This window comes from Gadus macrocephalus, chromosome 1 (assembly GCF_031168955.1).
Source record: "Gadus macrocephalus chromosome 1, ASM3116895v1".
NCBI classification, from domain to species: Eukaryota; Metazoa; Chordata; class Actinopteri; order Gadiformes; family Gadidae; genus Gadus; species Gadus macrocephalus.
The window spans coordinates 10,013,559-10,034,118 of NC_082382.1; the positions used below are offsets into that span (position 1 = coordinate 10,013,559).

At 43.2% G+C, this 20,560-nt stretch overlaps 2 protein-coding genes across 2 annotated transcripts; both read right to left on the reverse strand.

Annotated features, from left to right (window-relative positions):
- Nucleotides 1-576: 576 nt before the first annotated feature.
- Nucleotides 577-7,993, reverse strand: plp2b (proteolipid protein 2b). The gene is made up of 5 exons (XM_060055652.1): nt 7,504-7,993; nt 3,751-3,906; nt 3,056-3,154; nt 2,585-2,681; nt 577-2,296 (listed from the first exon to the last, which is right to left on the reverse strand). Exons 1-5 carry the CDS (start codon nt 7,591-7,593, stop codon nt 2,283-2,285), a joined length of 456 nt encoding a protein of 151 aa, XP_059911635.1. The 5' UTR covers nt 7,594-7,993; the 3' UTR covers nt 577-2,282.
- Nucleotides 7,994-8,645: 652 nt separating this feature from the next.
- On the reverse strand, nt 8,646-20,411 carry sypb (synaptophysin b). Its single transcript, XM_060055565.1, has 7 exons — nt 20,252-20,411; nt 18,884-18,949; nt 13,048-13,172; nt 12,509-12,707; nt 12,197-12,388; nt 11,617-11,932; nt 8,646-11,053 (listed from the first exon to the last, which is right to left on the reverse strand). Exons 1-6 carry the CDS (start codon nt 20,267-20,269, stop codon nt 11,648-11,650), a joined length of 885 nt encoding a protein of 294 aa, XP_059911548.1. The 5' UTR covers nt 20,270-20,411; the 3' UTR covers nt 8,646-11,053; nt 11,617-11,647.
- Between the last annotated feature and the right edge of the window lie 149 nt (nt 20,412-20,560).

Consider the following 20,560-nt stretch of genomic DNA (forward strand, 5'->3'; position numbering starts at 1 on the left):
TAAATCATCAATATCTAAATCCTAAATCCATACAACAGATATGCTAATTAACATATATATGCTAATCGGTCATTAATTATGACCGATGGAAAAACAGTGTGAGAATCATGCATGGACCTATAAAGAATTGGGAATCACGACTCCTAGCCAGAATTCGCCATTTTGGCAGATTCATGATGTCAAATAGCGTGAACTGATAGGAGTCAGAATCAATTGTTTGAATTTAGGATTTAGATCAATATAAGATTTAGCATTTCGATTTAGATATAAAATATCGATTTAGATTTAGATCAAGTATTTAGCTTCAGATTAAGCATTTCAATTTAGATATTCGATTTAGACATAAAAAGTATTTCGATTTCGATTTAACATATCATTAAAATTGTATATGAGGGAAAAGGGAAATGGAATGTGCAGTGCAGTTTGGAGGCTTGTTTCTTTTCTAAACCTGGGAAAGAAACTGGTTAAATGTGTAACAAATTGGGCAAGTTTTTCAGAAGCAGAAGTTCACAAACGGCATACATCTTCTTCAATACATTGTAAGAGATGTACAATTAAGACATTGTTCACACTTCGTTGTGGCAACAATGAGTTTTATTTCTGAAATCACTGATGTTGTGAAATGTGAAACGGCAGAACATATGAAGCTTATTAGTTAACAACATTTAGGCTTCTTTCAAAAACTTCAACCTTTAAATGAAAATAAAATTGTACAGTTTAAAGTTTAATACCATAATATCCAAATCCAGAAATACCATTCACAAGCTCTCAAACACAGCTTCTTCAAGTCATTGAGTACACATCCACAAAAGGCGTTTTGTTTGGCTGCTATAAAATATCTTTTATACACTTTAATTTTGCACCTTGGAAACTTGTTACGACCACAAATGAAAAAACACACACAAGACCTGAGTAGAAAGAATTGAAAATCATTTAGAGTGATGGGCTTCCCTCAAGCAAGAAGACAAAGGTCTTTGGTGATTAATTTATTACAAAACTTTGACTGAACAAAGACTGTGCTTTGATAAGAACCAGTAGAATACCAATACAAACAGGCATATTAGGTAGGCCTAAACCTCACATTAGTTCATCTTTGGTCTGTAAAAAAAAATACAGTATTATTGAGTATTAAACACAGCATAGACCAGACAAGAACTAATGTAACTCGTGGTGGTTAGTTGGGACCAGATTAAGGCACTATATCTCACAAAGCATGACAATTAACGTTGAAATGGCAGGGAGAGCATGCAAGGGTTTGGGCATTGATGGTTGCAAGCCTGAATCTTCGAGTAAACTTTACTTAACATGAACACCAAAAAATATATTTAAACCAAAACTTAGAACAAATCAAGTAATTCCATAAACGCCCGTTCATGTTTAAATTGTTTCTTAAATCCATACAGAGTATTAAGTGGACAAGGAGACTTTGCCACAGTCAACATTACCATTATATTCCGTTAAAAACAGTAGAAATGTGCACTAAACTAAATAGAGTGAGAAAACCGCTTTAGGGATACAAACAAATGCTTTACAGTGCCATATTTACAACTTTCCCTTTTTACATGACCAAACACTAAATCCCGCAGGGGCACACTGAAGTCGTAGTTAAGGTTCAACCAGGAAAACCCTGATGCAACCCAACCATTACGCAAGCACTAGATAGAACACCTGCAGGTCACTGGTTGGTCAGCGAAGACGTTCACCTTCCTGGTCCGGACCTTTAAAGGGGCAGTGTGTAGAATCTAAGAACCGACTTGGCAGAAATGTAATAGAATATTCATGTATGATTTTTATGAAGCATGATTTCATTAGTGTATGATCCCGTGGAAATAAGAATCATTGTATTTCGTCACCTTAGAATGAGCCCTTTATATCTCCATAGGGAGAGGGTCCTGACACGGAGACCACCTTGTTGCACCGCCATGTTTCTACGGCAGCCCAGAATGGACAAATGGCTCAAAAGAGGCCCCATTTTAAATTTTTAACTATCCTAAATCTTACTTGTCAGATATGCCCTATACGGTTACACGGGGGGGGGGGGGGGGATTCAGTTTGTTTCTCACTGCTGGACTCCACTTACATCCTACACATTGCACCTTTAAAAAAAATGTCCTCTTCCTCGGAGTCGGAACATGAGGTTGTCTGCTCCCTCCGATGTCCGCCGTCAGCCATGTTCTGCTCTCTTCTTCGCCTCCGGGCTCCTTCATCATCATCTTCCTCATGTGTTTTTCTTAATCTCTTGCTGCTGTGTGTTTGACTTTTGGTTGTGGTGCCTTGGACTACTAAACAGTGTCGTCTGTGAGCCAGGAAGATTGACAACCAGGAGCCAGAGAGAAAGTAGGGTTATCATCTGCTCAAAGCAACCTTACAGCCACGATGGGGCAGATGCAATGTAATAATAAAATAGGCATATCTTGCTTTGTTTGACATAATATATAACAATATTCAAACTTTTTAAGTGAGCCATACTACCTTTTAAAACATAGTTACATAGAATCATGGTTTATACAGGGCATTCATTTGCACAATTTTAAGGACTTCATTAACATCATAACAAAAGTGAAGGAGCAACGTTGGTTCCTACCAGTACCAGCTGCTGCGTGCTGGCTGCCGCTCTTGATTTGCAGGTAGATGGTGTAGGCATCGTAGGCAAACAGGATACCTGCAAGCAGACCGAAGACCTACAATAGAAGAGGTGACAACAATATAAAAATGGTAAGGTAAACAGAGATGTTGTTGTAGAACAGCCTCGTTGAATTCTGCCCACGCAAGTGTGGGCCCAACTTTGTGTGACTGGCTCTGCGTCTAGTTCTGATGGTAAAAAAACAGCATGAGACACATGATATTTATGTTTCTCAAGTCATTAAAAAATTCATACAAGTAAATAATGAGGAAGTGAGATAGAAATTTCACTATCACCCAATGTCCAGCGTTTCTTTGTCCTGTTTGCTGTAGCGGATGTGTCAACGTGGTTCAATGCAAAGTCAGCAGTGGATGCAGTTACGAAACGAGCACGAGTTTGCCTTCATGTCAATGCAAAGGAAGTGCGCCGTACCCCGCCAGCGATGCGGGCACCGTCGCCTGTCCCTCTGATGACCGCGATCAGGGAGGTTATGATGTAGAGAGCTGCACCGATCCCAGCACGGATTAGATCCTAGGGCCAGCACAGGAGCAACACCATGTGTAAATACACACCCGACGCCCACACATATATATAGATAGGAATATAGATAGGAACACACCCACACACAATAAAACCTTATAAAAAGTTTGTCTGGAGTGTGTGAGTATCTTCATGTGAGCTTAAGCTTGCACTAATCTGCTGACGACAATCATTCAATGATAACAAAGAATTCCTGGGGAATTTTATGGAGATTTACAACACACAATGTTTTATATTTATAGGATCATACCAGAGGTATGTGTTGGGTGTGACTTTGCTTCCTTATGTTTGCGAGTCTATACATGGCTGAGTTAGCATCATCTTATAGCATAAGTGAGCGTGTACTTTCATGTAGGCGTGTGTGCACGTGTATGTGTATGCACTGTGTGTGTGTGTGTGTGTGTGTGTGTGTGCGTGTGCGTGCGTGCGTGCGTGTGTGCGTTTGCTAATGCTTGTGTGTGTGTTCATGTAAGTGTGTGTGCATGTGCTAATATTAGTGTGTGTCTGTGTGTGCGTGTGTGCGTCTGTGTGCGCTTATACTTATGTGTGTGTCCATGTAGGTGTGCGTGTGCAACTGAAAATCTCACACTCCACAACCAGTTGATCAATAGGATCTGCTTGTCCATCTCCATCATGAAGATCCCGAAGTAGATCATAGCGAAGATCATCGCACAGATGGCCACGGCGGTGTAGCCCCCGTACAAAGAGGCCGCATAGCAGATGAGGATGATGAGGCTGACGAGCTGGGGAGGGGAAGATAAAAATAAGTTTTTTGGCTAAATCGATTTGCCTAGTGCAATATTAAGTATGTTATTTATTAACATTATCGTTGTAATATAATACTATTAAGCAGCCAGGAGTTAAAAGTAGAAGTTACACCAGGGAATGGCATGTATCCTGTGGTAAATATAAGAATAGGTCGGTACTTGAAAGTTTACTACTTAGAATCAGCAATAGAATCAACAAACGTAACCTGGCCCCCGTGCAATTGCAAAGAATCATCAGTACGAGCAAAGTGGAGCAGGTTGGAAAACAATGTCTTAATGAAGTCCCTCTACATTAGACATGGTTCTCTGGACCAGGATGTGCACACATACAACTAGTCCTCTCCCTCGTGGAACAAGAGCAAGACCTTTACTTTCACCACAGGAAAACTTGCAAAGCCTAATCAGCAAATCCGTCTCGGTAGAGGAACTATGTGCAACAGGGTAGAAAGCAGCCAAACTAAACACTGTCAAAAGTGTAGGTGCCTCAAATAAATCAGTGACTGTATGTGTTTCACCCCTTTCTATAAAAACCAAACCAATCCACCCAACACATGTTGGTTCCATCCAAGACTTACAGCTCGCTTGCGTGTGTGCGTGTGTGTTTGCGTGTGTTTCCCCCCACATTATGAACACATTTTTCCATGCAAAGGGGAAAGCAGGAAGGCGTCGCCGCCGGCCCGGCCCGCTGAGCTTCTGCCGGTTTTCGTAGAAGTCTTTACGTTACTCGGCCCACACGGTTCAAGACCCCCAGCAGACCCCCTCTCAATTGCACTATTGTTGCTGCGGTCAAGCGGTGTGGGCAGGTTGCATGTATACAGACACATGGCACAACACAGCCTAATAATACTCAAATAAGGACCGCTTATAGGGAACTGTGGGCCTTTTGATTCATGAGGCTCTCATTTATGTTATCCTCCCCCTGTATTAATGTCAACATCGTTAGAACGTCAAAGTCATTTCCGCCATCTGTTTAAAACATATACGTTGTGCGCTTCTTTACAACCTCTCCAGGGTAGAAATGCTGTGTCTGGGGTTTCACTTCTCACTCCACAGCTCCTTATAGGTCTGCTCCTGATGCTGCTGAATGTGGGCGGCGGGATTCAACTGGATTCCTAGGATGTTAATCATCTCTCAGCACTTAGCGGCCCTCGGCACCGTCACCTTATTTCACACAAACAACCAGGAGGTGGGAGGGGAGTAAGTTATGTTTCACAGTCTGCAGACTAGCTAGAGACTGCTATATCGAGCATGCATGAGGTAATGACCCCCAACAACAGCCTTCTCCATCTGTCACTGCTCTCTCTCTATCACTCTCTCTCTCTCTCCCATCACTCACACACACACAAACACACACAGTAGTAGTGTTCAGGAGGCTGGCACAGAGCGCCTCTGTGAAGCGGTAAGATGTCCGAGGGCCCCCGGACACAAAGAGAGGCTGTATCTTGGGCCCTTGCTCTGAAGGCAGCGAAGGCTCCACAAGAGTCAAACCGCCCACCACTCTGGAGTCCTTCTCCCACCCCAGATGGTGACACCTTGGTGCTACGGAGAGACAGTGGGCCCTGATCTATTTACACAAAAGGGAGGGAGAGGGGCCAAAACATAGCACTAGGACGCATTAAGCACAAGAGTAGAATGAACAAAATGCTCTTTAGAACCAGATATGGGTAAAATCTTAGAAAGGTGTGGCTAATTATAGTCATAGAGCAACACGACAACCAAAAGGGCAGGCCCCCATAGCACAATACGAAAAACCAAGGAAGTGACATCGAGTCTTGTGTGTTGGGTCACTGATAAGATTTATCTTAGTCATCCTAACAGTTTGCACCCTTGAATAAGTCGTGTTTGGCTTGACAGAACACTGGTTCCCGTTTCAGTTACGCGTGTTCCATTCAAACAGTGATCACAGATCATCATTTCACTGACAACAGCTGTAGTCAGTTGCGACTTGCTGTTCTTTCAATGAAATAGAGAATCATGTCATCTAACCATCAGTAATAACTAGATTACCACCGCTGCATGTCACAAAAGGGAGGTTTCCGCTAATTTGGGTGTGTGTGTGTAAGTCCCAACTCGTAGCTGTTTGCCCTTCTCACGGAGCGTTAAAACCTGATCAAGACTGGTCATGCTCTGTTTGTGTGCATACAAGAAGCTTTGAGGTTTGACGGCAAACATGGTCGGTGTAAGAAAATGCATGTGGGTGTGTGTCTGTAAGTCTCAGGATGCTGGCCATTGTAACGACTCCAAAGAGCTTCAGACTGCGTTTGAGTAGTGTAGGCAAAGTGACCTCACAGTCAGGTCAATGTGATACAGTATCTCTGCTGTAGCTGCTGCTAAACCACAAACGTAACCTACAGCACACTAGATGACGCCTAACTCATAATATGTATAGGGCAGTCAGAGGCTTGGACGAGGCCTCTTAATAGCTCTACCATCACAGGATCCAAATACAGCCCATAGTGGACAAACCCACCATGGCTTCCAGTGTGTAAATACCCTTTAATAGCATGCAGGGCCCCTAGATGCCTGCTAGGCAACCCCTCCCAGCGCTGGGGTAGTCCGGTACACATTTTCATGGAAATTCCCTAAAGGGCCTACCCCTTAAAGACAATTTACCAGGCAGGACCCTCATTATGACGTGTGCATTTGAGAAAGAAGGTTTTCTTTCTTAGACCATTTTCTGGGGATAACTTACACCAGTGCTCAACACAAAGTTAATAATTATTAATTCAAGAAATAAGACACTGGAAAGAGAATGCAAAGTCTCCGGGGTAAAACATACCGTTCTGCAATAGCCCGTACCCTGCCACTATGAGGCTGCTCCTCAATGCTCCGGCACTAGGAGTAAACCTGAGCTAAATGCACTCTGCACTTTAGAGACTGCACAAACACTTTATGGGAAGTTGCAATAGCACAACATCTTTTTATATTTTTACTGGTTTAAATTTTTGTCTGTGTCATTGTCTTTTATGTACTGTATGTGCTGTGCGTGTATTGACTTATTTTAACCTGTGTGGCGCCTAGACAAATTCCTAAAGCTAACCCTTATCTATCTAAGCATGATACAATTGATTGTAGCTTTATGATTGGGGTCAAAGGGAGTATTGTGGGCTGGTTTACGAATTAAACTAAAAGGGAATCACAGCAGAAAGCCAGATGCGTCAACTGCCAAGTTAAATCGTAGGCGATTTTTGGTTTGGTGAGTGCCAAATGGGAAAACGTGACAGGTGGTGGAAGCCCTTCAACCCCTCGACCTGACTTCCAACCCCGAATCCACGTGGTCCTCATTTAAACAGGAGAGACGATATATCCTTCATCATGAGAAGCGAAACCTTTGTTTGTCTGAAAATGACCAAACATGCTAGATCGGCTCCTTTGTGTGTGAGAGCAGGCTATACTTCACACTGAGCCACACAGTGGCAGTCTTCAAGCTGCAGCAACCAGTGGCAAATTACACAAGTAAACACCGTAGACCATACAGAGCAATTGTATTGTATTGCAAAGCTTGTTGGCGAGCAGAAGAGATCAATCCCAATTTAACGTTGTTTAACAAAATACTCCAGTAAAAACACTTACTATTTCCGCTGCAAGAATAACCCCTTTCGGGGTCTTCACGTAACTTTTGAGCTTGTCCATGCAGTTGGCAGCGGGGCTGGTATCAGCCATTCTTCAACTAAAGTCTAAAGTCTTCACTTCGAGTCAACTGTTGATACTGAAACGCGGACAACGACGTAAGATTTCCCCGTAAATACAAACTAAACGGCTAGTAGCTGTTATCTATATCGAAGATCTGTCTCCCTGGTTGTAAAGCGCGAAGAGGTTATGTTAGAAGCACAGTGGGTTTCAGTGTGGATCGCAGTGGCTCTGCACGGAGGAGCGTCAGCGGGGCGTTGGCTTTCACTTTTCTCAAGAGGCTTTTCATCTACTGGGGGCTGGATACCGTAATACGCTCCTGATCGTCTCACTGCAACCTGTTGTTATTTTGTGTTCAACACATGAGATCGTGTTGACCACGGTGCTTGAGAGATAACATTGCATGGTTAAATTGGATATTTTCACCACCACATTTGGTTTGTCTTGATTTGGTCGTGTTCGTGTTGGCGGTAGAGCGCCGACAGTTCCCATGACAACTTGGCACTTCGGGGGCGGCTCTGCCCACACATTCTTTCCATTCCAAGGCTGATAATAGTTTTTTATTTTATCTGACTGGGATGTTTTTTTATTTATTTCATTACTGCGTATAATATATTTTAAATACTATTTTGACTTATAAAATATATACTGCTGCCTATCCCGCCCGCAGCCCGTCACGAAGTGGTGAATCATAGTCATGATGACACGACAGTCTTTGGTTGTCACTTCACCCACCCTCACTGCTGCGAAAAGATTACGTAACTTCCCGTTATTGTATTGTGAAAGCTTATTGTAGACCCACTATTCGACTTATTCATTTCCTACAAACTATTATTCTGTTGTATAATTTGAATAGAAAACCATTTCATGTAGGCGTGTTCATGCATTCACATGGGTGATGATTACTTACACTGGAAAATATAAATTTCCCACCACGTCGACCGTCTGTAGGGCACAGCCCGGTATGCAGCCGTGATTATGCACAGCACTCAATGCACGAAATGACTTGAAGACGTGTCTAAAGAGAAATATATATAACATCATTGATAAAACACATTATAAGAAGAGGCAGACATTTAACCATCAACAGAATAATTTCAAGTTTTATTCTTTTTTTATTTCACACGAATTCCATATAATAAGAATACAGTAGAATTCTCAAGAGTTTGGGATATTCTTTTCTCAGACTTATCATCATAAATACTACTATGAATACGTCATACACAATAAACACAGCACTATTAAAAGGCGTAGAGTATCACAAGACATCATTCACCACTAACAACGGAGTATATTTTCATTTGAGCATATGTATCAGAGCTAGAGTGAAACTGATAGGGAGAAGTAGAGAGAAAGAGAGAGAGAGGAGGGCAGGGGGAACTCGCGGAAGTAAGACAGCTGTTGCTTCTACATCCGACCCATCCGAATAACCCAGGCCTTTTTCAAAAGTAAATTTAAAACGTAAACCCACCATTAAAGCCTATAGCCGGACATCTTCTTTAGTATTACTGTGGAAGCAACAGTACCAATGCTAAGCCACACCTCACACCATTTAGCAAACATTTTCTTCTTCTAACCACCAAACAGAGAATTGGCAGTATATCTGTGATGACCTGGGAATGCGTGTTCCCGTCAGCACTGGACTCTGTGCTTTGTGTGAAATTTAGCATGTGCTGTATGCAGTAAGCTATGTCCTCAACCAACCACCGCTGTACTGATACTATAGCATGAACATTGAATGCATCCATCGGTCTGAACGAGGTCAATGTTTCATTAGGGCCGTGTAGGTAAAAGGTAGAACACACATGCATTACTTGGGCGTGTCTCTCATTGAAGGAAGGGATGGAAGAGGAATTGGGAAATGCAGAAGCCTTATAATTTATGTTGCTATATCGTTGGAAAGCTCAGAATATAGAATATCCGATGGTTTGGGCATGACCTTCAAAGCCATAGCGTTTACTTTGTTCTCACACAGACAACAGTACATGATAATGTAAATATTTTAGTTCCATGATTATGCTGCAATAGAAACAATGGTTAAAAAACTATAGGACTCTGTCTGACTACTATCTGGACCACATGAAGGCGATCAAACTGGACACGGTTCATTGACGTCATTTGCTTGATGCCATAACATACACCCAAACAAAACACATACACATACACACACACACACACACACACACACACACACACACACACACACACACACACACACACACACACACACCCACACACACACACACTCACATACACACCCGCTCGCACACACACACACACAGACAAACGCACACACACACGCAAAAACACACACACATTGCTAAACAGTTAAACTTCCCTGATACACAATCTTCACATTAATAGAACACAACAGCAGGTTTTTGGAGAAAAAAAAAGCATAGTATATGCAGATAAAAGATGCTACCATGCTAACTATTTGTCATTACTATATGCATTTCATATTTTTGTGCCAGTTTTTTACATTTTTTGTGAAACACAAAAGGGAAATCCTGTCGTGATAGTGATGTCGGGATGACAACCGAAACAGCAAATCAAAAACCAAAATAAAAATAATGCACAGCTAATATTTCCTCACTGCTATAGCAAACATGTTTTCTAAACACTTCCGTTGAAACATTTACCATTACATTGACACCAACCTCGACCACTTGAACGCCCCTCCATTATATGAAACATATACAAAAGAAAGTCGGAAAAAAAAAATCTATTCATAACCAAATAACTAGCCTGATTAAGGAGTGATGGATATGAATAGGACAGTAGGGTTAAACTATGTAAGCTCCTAAACAGAACCAAAATAAATGCAGTTGAATAACTCTGTGCTCTACATTTGTTGTATAACAACTAATATGGAGTGCACAATTATTCAACTGTGTATGTATAATAATAACAATAATAATTATGTATATATATCGTTATGTTTATATTTACACAGCACAGACAAATACATTCTCCCAAGTTAAATATTACTACAATTTTCTCAATTAAATTGAAGACTCTCCCATTTAGTAAGATGTATCTTTACCGTTCATTAGTGAAGGTTTTGGTATTGTGTTCAAGTTTCTCTCGCATGACCAAACAGACAAGCCTTGGTTGTCTTCTACAGTTACGTACATTACGAGACTAAACAGCTTGTTACAGTAAACCCTCCCACCCCCCACCGCCCCCCAGGATAAACCCACCCCCACCCTCCACACACACCCCCACACACCAACCCCCACCCTGCAGTGTGGTCCGGCCGGGGTCCACATCACCCCTCCTCCTCTAGTTGACTCACAGACACACACACACACACACACACACACACACACACACACACACACACACACACACACACACACACACACACACACACACACACACGCGCACACACACACACACACACACACACACACACACACACACACACAGAGGACTGTGGAGTTCAGGCGGTGGTCGAGAACCACACTCCTAAATTACAACTAACGTCAGCCTGGAAGGAACATACACACGCGCACAAACCACACACAGACGCACACACACACACACACAAACACACACACACACACACATGCAGACACACACACACACACGCACACACACACACACACACACACACACACACACACACACACACACACACACACACACACACACACACACACACACACACACACACACACACACACACACACACACACTCACACACACACACACACACACACACACACACACACACACACACACACACACACACACACACACACACACACAGATACACACACACAAACACAACACAAACACAAACACACACACAGGGAAAATGTATTAAAAACAGTTCCAGTCATGTGGTTTGGATAATAATCCAAACCACATTTATGATTGTAATACTAGTTAACCACCCGATAAATCATCTGTGCATTCACATTACATAATACAGGATTCATCCATAGCTGCTTCCATTAGCTTATGACTGTAGCATTGGTCCTCTGTGGTCAAACTGAATGTATGGCCTCTTCTCATTGGATGATGACGCTGTGTCTTTTGGTTACTCACCATCCTGCAGCTTCACACCGATTGGATGGCCTCAGTTCTGATTGGAGTAGGAAGTGGGTTGCTGCTCATAGCCCTGGCTGTACTCGCCGCCCTCGGTGTAGCTCTGCTGGCCGTAGTCGGGCTGGTAGCCCCCCTGGGAGCCGGCGTAGGGGTCCTGCTGGGCGTAATCCCCCCCCTGGGCGAAGGAGTCGGGGGCGGGCTGCTTCTCCTGGGAGGACGGAGCGTATGTGACCCCGAAGGCGGCCAACCAGCCGGTCTCCTTGATCACGAACCACAGGTTCCCAGACCAGAGAATCAGGTTGATGAAGCCGAACGCCTGGGGGTTTGAAAGAGCAGAAGGGAATCAGGGCTTTGGCTGGATTTGTTGGGGCAGTATGTTGTTAGGGCTTGGGTCCGAAGTAAAAGGACAGAAGGGCATTAGATGGATAGATGGATGGACACTTTAAGTTTTAGTAAAGCCAGCCCTGTTTGTTCACATGGTTCATCTAGCACAATCAAGACAAGAAAGAGCCGATCCTTGGCCAAGGTTTTTCCTAACATATTCACATCAAGTGTTTAGTTACGAGGCGAGAGTACGTACCACGGAGGTGTTGAGGCCAGAGACCTTGGGGTCGTGGATTTCTTTGCAGCGGTTCTCCAGCTCATCACAGGCGGTGATGAGGGGGATGACTTTGTCGGGGTCCGTGGCGGTCTTGACGTCCGACAGGCCCTTGGCCCAGGCGCACGAAGACACCAGCCAGAAGAAGGTAAACACCGCTGTGACCACAAAGTCCTGAAGCCAGACCACACACATCCATCAACAGCTCGTTCTGTCAAACCCCAATCAATTAATATCCAAAGTCATGCAAAAACAAAGGCTGGTTGGGCCTTAAACCGGGGGTACTGTACTCACAATCTGGGGGCCCTTCTGGTTTTCCCGGTATTTCTCCAGCATGAAGCAGTAAACGGAGAGGGCTGCCATGGAGTACAGGAAGGAGAAGACACCGATGGTGACGAAGAACTCAGCCGAGGAGGAGTAGTCACCGACCAGGAAGAGACGCTCGGGGCGTTCCCCCTTGCAGGTTGGGGCGTCGAAGTACACCTGATGGAGCCTACAGCACATACAGCAACACATGAGTACAGAGGAATGAATGGCATTCATTTGGGAACTGATACACTTGCCCATGTTCTTGTAGTTGTAGTAACTCGTAAAAAAACCTAGTTATGAGCATAGATCTTGTAATTATAAGATTTAAATCGCATATGAGATCATACAGTTTTATCCATACATAATACAAAACCATATCATGGGTCTTCTGCAATATAACACTTGAAATGAATTTTCTTATTTGTATTCATTTGTAACTGTATTGTAACCATTTGTCATCTGTGTCCAGTATGTAATTGGTGATTCGGTTGATGCTAGTATGGGAGTGTGCTTGACATACTGACCTGAACGGATACTCAAATTCTACCTCGATGGCCAGGTTGCTCTCCGACCGGTTTTTACACTCAACGCTCATCTTGAACATGCCTGAGTAACTGCCACATGTGGAGAAGGCGAAGATGGCAAAGATCTGATGGATTAGAAGACATAAGAACGCAAAAATATGAGCTCTAACCATCTTAATTCATTGAAGACAAATGCAATGTATAAAACACATCAGGGAAACATTCAGACGGCAGCATATAAAAAAAAAACAATGAATAAGAACAGGAATATTTCATGTGCAAGTGAACTCCTTTTTTTATAAATAATGCTAATATGTAAAACAAGCAACTGTTGTTTAGACTGAACGCCACAGAGACATGTTTACACCTCTGGAGCGTCTTGCGCATTGAGGCCGCACCAATCCCCATGAGCTGCTGACAGAGGAGCACCCCATGCAAATCAATGCAGCGTTATCGCCAGGGCTACCGAGCGGGAGCTGCACCTGTTGCCATGGTTACAGCCACCTTAACGTTCTGTCTGGTTGGCAGCAGGGTTTTGCATTTGGCTTGTCGTCAAACAAGTCTTTGGTTATTGGGTCGATCGGTGGTTTGACGCGCGCCGTAAGCTTCCAGGTGAGATCTTTCAGGTGAGAACTGTGCCTTTTCCTCCAGTATAACCAATGGAGCTGCATGAGCGTACACATGCGCAGATATAAGCCCACACTCTCGCACACAGCAGATTAGTCAAGCCAGACTATTTTTACCATAGCCTAGCCTCCCCTCCCTGCAGGGCCAGATGGGATTGGATAGTAAATCCAGTTATTAATCTGTCTGAGGTACACTGCCATCTGTCACCCAACTATGCCTTCAGGAAGCTTGAAAGCCAGTCACAATGCATACACACACATGCAAACACACACACACACACACACACACACACACACACACACTCACGCACAGGTACGCACACAGGTTACTTCCTCTTATTGCCTAGTAGTAAGTAAAGTCTTCCTGCTTCTGGAATCAACACACATAACTGTTTAGAGTAATCTGCCAGCAGATTGTTTGGCTGGATTAACCCCATAGTGAAACGCTGCTTTCGAAACCTATTGCTCCCACTGCTCTTTTATCTCAGGTGTTACGAATAAAGTTAGCCAGCACTCATATTGTATCACTGTGTGCTTTCTGTTAATTTAGTTAATATATATATAATAAGTTAATATATATATATATAGTTTGAGTAATGGTATTTGAATGGTGAGAGACGACAGTTGTTTTACAATTCATTTACGGTATTTCTTTCAGGACCCTCAGATTAAATATGTTCACCTTTGTAAACAATTCCATTAGTAAAACCGTATCACAATGCTATGATTACTGTGGCCTCTATAGTTGAGTGGATGGCTGAATTAACAGCTGAAAGAAAAAGAGGGAAGAGAGAGATAGATGGAGGGATGGCCTCGGTGTGAAAAGAAATGGCTGCACAAGGAGCATTTGCTGCCATGGTAACAGTATTAGCAGCATCACACTGAAAGCAGAACTGCTACTGCCTGTATCCTGTCGTCGTGCTGGTTAGAGGGGGACAATGCACACTCGCTAGCATGCCATGGACGCAAAGTTCCATAGCCATCTGGGCTGCTTCTCTCTTCCTCCCTCACGTTGGTTGCTATTGCTTAAATGTGCAAATGCATAAGCAAGCAAAATGCTGGGGCCTTATGTGGGCCCGTGTGTCTGTGTGTGTACGTGAAAATGACCTGTTTCATTACATGATCCACTAATTGGTGATTAGTCGTGTAACGTGAATCTGGTCCATTATAAAAAGACAAATGTGCTACTGCATCCTACAGCTTGTGGAGGATGTTGAACAGCTTCTCCAGCCTCAAGCCTGTGGAGAGTGTTAAACAGATGTACGATGCAAATAGAGTCACTAGGGCTCTACAAAGACCTCATACCATAACCCATGAAGATGGATAAGAAACACCATTTCACAGCAATTCTGAATTTCTTTTCGCTCTTTCTCCGAAAAACAATAATGCGGACGATAAGTCAAAAAGTTGACATTACATCACAGGTGATATTATTTATTCTGCTTCTGCTGTTTGCAATCTGACCTTCACTAGAGCAGGGGGTGGGGGGGTATTTGGGTTGTAAAGATGTTGGAGGGGAGCCCCCATGTCAGTGCTGTGTGTACATTGAATTCTGCACCCTAAAGCATCCAACATGGGCATCGCCGCCGCTATTCACTGAAGAGACGGATAGAAGCGTCGGGCCTCCTGCATGACTCACACAACCAAGGACGTTCTATTTGTAGTGTGTGCAAACGAAAATGCACACTCGTCTACACAGGCAATGGCGCCCAGAAGAGGCAGAATCCGTATTTATATGCACGTGCGTTCATACGATGCAGTGTCTGTAGAAATATGGCCCTTGAGTGGGTGATTTCACAATTCAACATAATAATATTTGTTTGACCTTCAAAGCCATCACCCTCGCAAGGAGAAACATTCGAAGAATATATTGAGCCAATTAAAAGGTATTATTTTAAAATGCAATCAAATAGTCTAAAACCTTCCAGGATAATATTTGTTGAAAAGGAAAGTGTCCTGCCGGGTACAAATAGAACACCTTGATGACTCATCTGGATGGTGTGTGGGGTAACGGCTCCAGCTCAATCAATCCTGTTGGAAGGGCGGGTGTAAGGCCCAATCCCATTTCTACCCCTTACCCCTCCCCCTTGTTTTGAAGGGGTAAGGGGAAGGGGTAAGGGGAAGGCGTAAGGGGAAGGCTAAGGGGTAGAAATGGGATTGAGCCTAAGGCCCAATCCCATTTCTACCCCTACACCTTCCCCTTCCCCCCCCCCCTTGTATTGAAGGGGTAAGGGGAAGGGGTAAATACACCTACAAAGCTCAACCTAGCCCCCAGTTACCTCTGCGACCTCCTCCAAGAATACACTCCCTCCCGCTCCCTCCGCTCAACTTCTGCTGGACTACTATGCATCCCCACATCACGACTCACTACAATGGGTGCCCGGTCATTCAGCTGTTCAGCACCCAGGCTCTGGAACTCCCTCCCCCCCACATAAAACAGTCAGACACCATTACAACCTTCAAGTCACAACTCAAAACTCACCTGTTCAAACTCGCACACAACGTCTAACTGATCACTGTTTTGATTATTTGTTTGTTTTGTTTTGTCTTGTTTTTGTTTTATTTATTTTTTATTTATTATGTTCATTTATTTTTTTCCACAATGTCTTGTTTTTTTAAACGATTTATGATGACTATATGCTCTGTAAGGTGACCTTGGGTGTCTTGAAAGGCGCCTCTAAATTAAATGTATTATTATTATTATTATTATTAATAAATGAGTGTATTTCTTTGTCCCCTGTGTAAGCAGTAGGGAGGCTGTGCGGAGACGTGAGTGCAGCATCATGTCCATATTAATCCACAGAGAGCAGCAGCGGCAGCGGCCCGCCAGCTGCCCCACTTCTGACGCGGAGACACACAGAGCCTCTGACACATGATTCATGGAGCCAGACCCAGGCCTCCCCGAGCCCTGGCTGCTGATTGGCGGCCACAGTGCGCCGTGACCCAGGCGCGCTGTGCGGAGGAGCTGGAACAGTCACACTGCTCCAGGGGAGGACTTCACTGTTGACACCAAGCACGTCTTTAAAAGGGCTAGCCAGGCCAATCTCCAACCTGTGTTTATTTATTTTTCCCTGCATGACTGCAAGTAAGACACTTCCATATTAACGTTGTGGTCTGTTTCACAAAGATGTCTCAGATGTATTACACTGGCTTATAAGTAGGGTTACTATGGCCCAATCCCATTTCTACCCCTTACCCCTTCCCCTTACCCCTCCCCCTTGTTTTGAAGGGGTAAGGGGAAGGGGTAAGGGGATCCCACTAAGGCCCAATCCCATTTCTACCCCTTACGCCTTCCCCTTACCCCTTCACAACAAGGGGGAGGGGTAAGGGGAAGTGGTAAGGGGTAGAAATGGGATTGGGCCTAACAGTATGGTTACCAAAACTGGGGAAGTTGGCCAAGCTTAAAGCCACAGACCCAAATTAATGATATGAGCAACATCTGTGTGTACACATCTCTATGTTGTTTGTCCATCGTCTGCTGAGTCATCTCGTATAGAGAAATGCGCTAACTGTAGTTAGCTTATAAGGGGTAGAATAATAAAGTAGGCCTTTGTAAGCATTTTAGAGGGTAAATGTTATTTTTACAATCATTATATTCCCACGCATTCCTGGTACTTACATGGCCTCAGGGTAAACATTGAGAAAGTAAAACATTAATGGGGCCTTAATAGGCACACATTTTCAGTTAGGGTCAGGTTTTTACCAGGTTGTGATACAGTCATAACTTCTAGAGAACCAATGAATGTATAGTAAAATTGATTGTAAAATAGTCCTTTATCTGATGAAGAGCAGAGTTCTGTCATGGCGCGATCCCCCAATGGCCAACCAATGGTGTTAGCCAGTGGACTAGTCAAGCCTCTGTTAACGAAGTGGGGAAGTGGACTTCTATACCCTAAAACATTAGAGGCTCAGGAAGCTTTGCAGAGTTTGAAACCGCCCTGAAACCAACCAGCTTTTGCTAAAGGAAGCACAAATATGTCAACATTAATGATCACATAGGATTTATTGTACAGATGAACTTTTAGGTATTGTGATGTTTTATATGGTGCATTTGCTGTAGTTTATTTAGCCTACCTGCCCAGGGAAAATAAATGTAATTCAGCAGCTAGCAGAAGTCTAACAATTACTAATTATTGTGCGCTATCCCTGTAAGAATAAACAATAAAATAAATAAAGAGGAGGCGTGGCATCTAAAGCAAAATTACATGATCCTGGGCAACAACAGGGAAAGGGCAATTTTTAGAAACCAGAACAGTAGCTACACCCGTTTTAGAGTAACTAAAGAACATTTGTTATCTTTGAGGTCATTCTGTCTATTTAAAAACCTTTAGTGACTATGCAATAATATTTGAGCGTCATGGAGTCAGCGGCAAAGTTAAATACAATCTACAATTGTTTGTGTCATCATAACTCAATTGCATAAATAGCCTAGAACCAGCACTACATGGCGACTCAAAGATGTGTACGAATATATAAAGAAAATGTATCACTTGATATGAATCAGTACTCCTCAGATTGAACCATTTAATAAAAAACAGCACAGAAGGTGCTTTATCCCCATCATCTGGTGAAAGGATGTTTATACACTATATATATATATATATATATATATATATATATATATATATATATATATATATATATATATATATATATATATATATATATATATACAGAGAGAGAGATATATAGAGAGATATATATATAGAGAGAGATATATAGAGAGAGATATATAGAGAGGAGATATATATATAGAGATATATATATAGTTTTATTTCCATTTTATCAATTTATGCATAGATATTTACACAAGGATGGAGGCCCTGGACCGAATATGCTCCTTCCATACTCCATTCAATGCACTGTCTACACGTAAAGCTCAGCCAGTACCCAACCAAGACGAAGCGACGAGCCGCACGGCCTGATGGGTAGTGTAGTATTATCGCCACGCTCGGCCAGTCACGAGCGTATAAAGCCTCACGTAGACTACAGCTTTGTGCCCTCTGATTGGCAGAAGGACACAAATATGTCAGCCAACGTCTCGACATAAATAGATTGTATTCTAAACTCTCAATTTAAAATAAATATTGTACGATTATAACGTCGTTTGGCACAGATTTTGCTGCCCAACTTTCAAAACCAAGATTCTCAACTATTTGAACTTCCATTAGGACTACAAAGCGCGCCATAATTTCCATGAGATCACTCACCCATTGTAGAGCCTTGATGAATCCTAAAGGCTGCTTGAGTATCGTGAATTGGCCTTGGGCCACCAACTGTGAAAAGAAAATAACCACAATTAACATTTTTTGTGGCACATTCCACAAACAACGGGAGTCAATATGAGAACGTTTCAGACGGTTAAACAAACGCACCTGTCAATCGCACAAAATAGGCTTACAACTCCGCATCCGTAAAGGAAAGGTGTTTTTACGCGAGCGCGTGCATGCGTGTGTGCTTGCGTGTGTGCTTGCGTGTGTGTACGTGTGTGTGTGTGTGTGTGTGTGTGTGTGTGTGTGTGTGTGTGTGTGTGTGTGTGTGTGTGTGTGTGTGTGTGTGGGGGGGGACTTAAAGCGAGAGAGGGTGGTCGGGGTGGGGGTGGAATTGCAATTCGATCAAGCTGATTATCAAATTGTTATTTTCGTTCGCTTGTCTGCACACACATGACTGGTGTATGTTCATTCCGCATGACGGCTCACTCCCAGGCTACGGATCCACTGCGTCTGGGTGAATGCGGCGACACAGCCATGAAGGCTGTGTGTCTCTCGGCTGTGAGCATCAATAAATGGCCGCACTGGAATAAGCGATATACTATTTTTTGCTAAACGGTGTAATCTTTGAGCTAGGCTATTTAGCCTTATATAGGCCTACCCAATACCATCGATTATGTTTCCCAGAAAAATATTCATATTAAATAAGACTGCACTCAGGAATCGGTGACAAAATTTAGTCACGTCGTTGAATTAACCATCGAGGGATTGGTGTGTGATTGCAAAGCTGCTGTCGCTGGAGGTGGTGGATGCTCCTGTGTGTCCTGGCTACAGACTGGGAGCAGGCCTACTGCGGTCTTCCCGAATATACGAAAAAGGCCATTAGAAAACTGCTCTAGTGGGCTTATGTTCGACAAATGGGAAAATTGTGCGGTGAAATTATGGATTAATTTTGATTTATATGTCCAAATAGTCCCATAAGCCGACATCGTGCCCTCGGTAGCCAAATGTCATTGCTGCAGTAATCGTTGGACCACCTATAGGATGGTTTGCACCGGGAACGGGCCCCTCCATCATATCTCCCGCATCATCATATTGCAAAAAAAAAGGCGCAACATATCATGCAGTCTGTTGTTTCTTTTAGCGCACTGCAACACTTCTTTCAATGGAAATTTGTAATTCGGTTTAAATGATCAAAACGGATCGAAAGCAGTGCATTTCTCAACTGAAAGGTCGGCAGTATTATTACAGCGCCCTCTAAAAAATATATATATATAAATATGAGTGCAACCGCAGTAAATTGATATAGGCTTGCCGTCTAAGAAACTGATTTGTTATAAATGTTTTAATATTTTTCAAAATCCTTACCTGGTTTACAACGTCCATCTTGGCAGCTTACTTGTCGATAAGAGGATCAGTGTGGCAGCGGGAGGGAAGCGTTTCATCCGAACAACACACGGGAGGAGGACCGCGATGAGCCCAGGAAAGCTGTGTTGCGTCACGAGCGCGCTGAGGGGGCACGTGAGGCGGTGATACGTCAACCAAAGTCGTCAGACGTGGAGTAAAGCTCGTCCAATCACATCGCTGCTTTATCATAGGAAGCCCAGCTTTGGAAATAACATCTCAGGATGTTTACCTTGCCAGAATGTGATATGGTCTAAATATGGAAGGACGCCG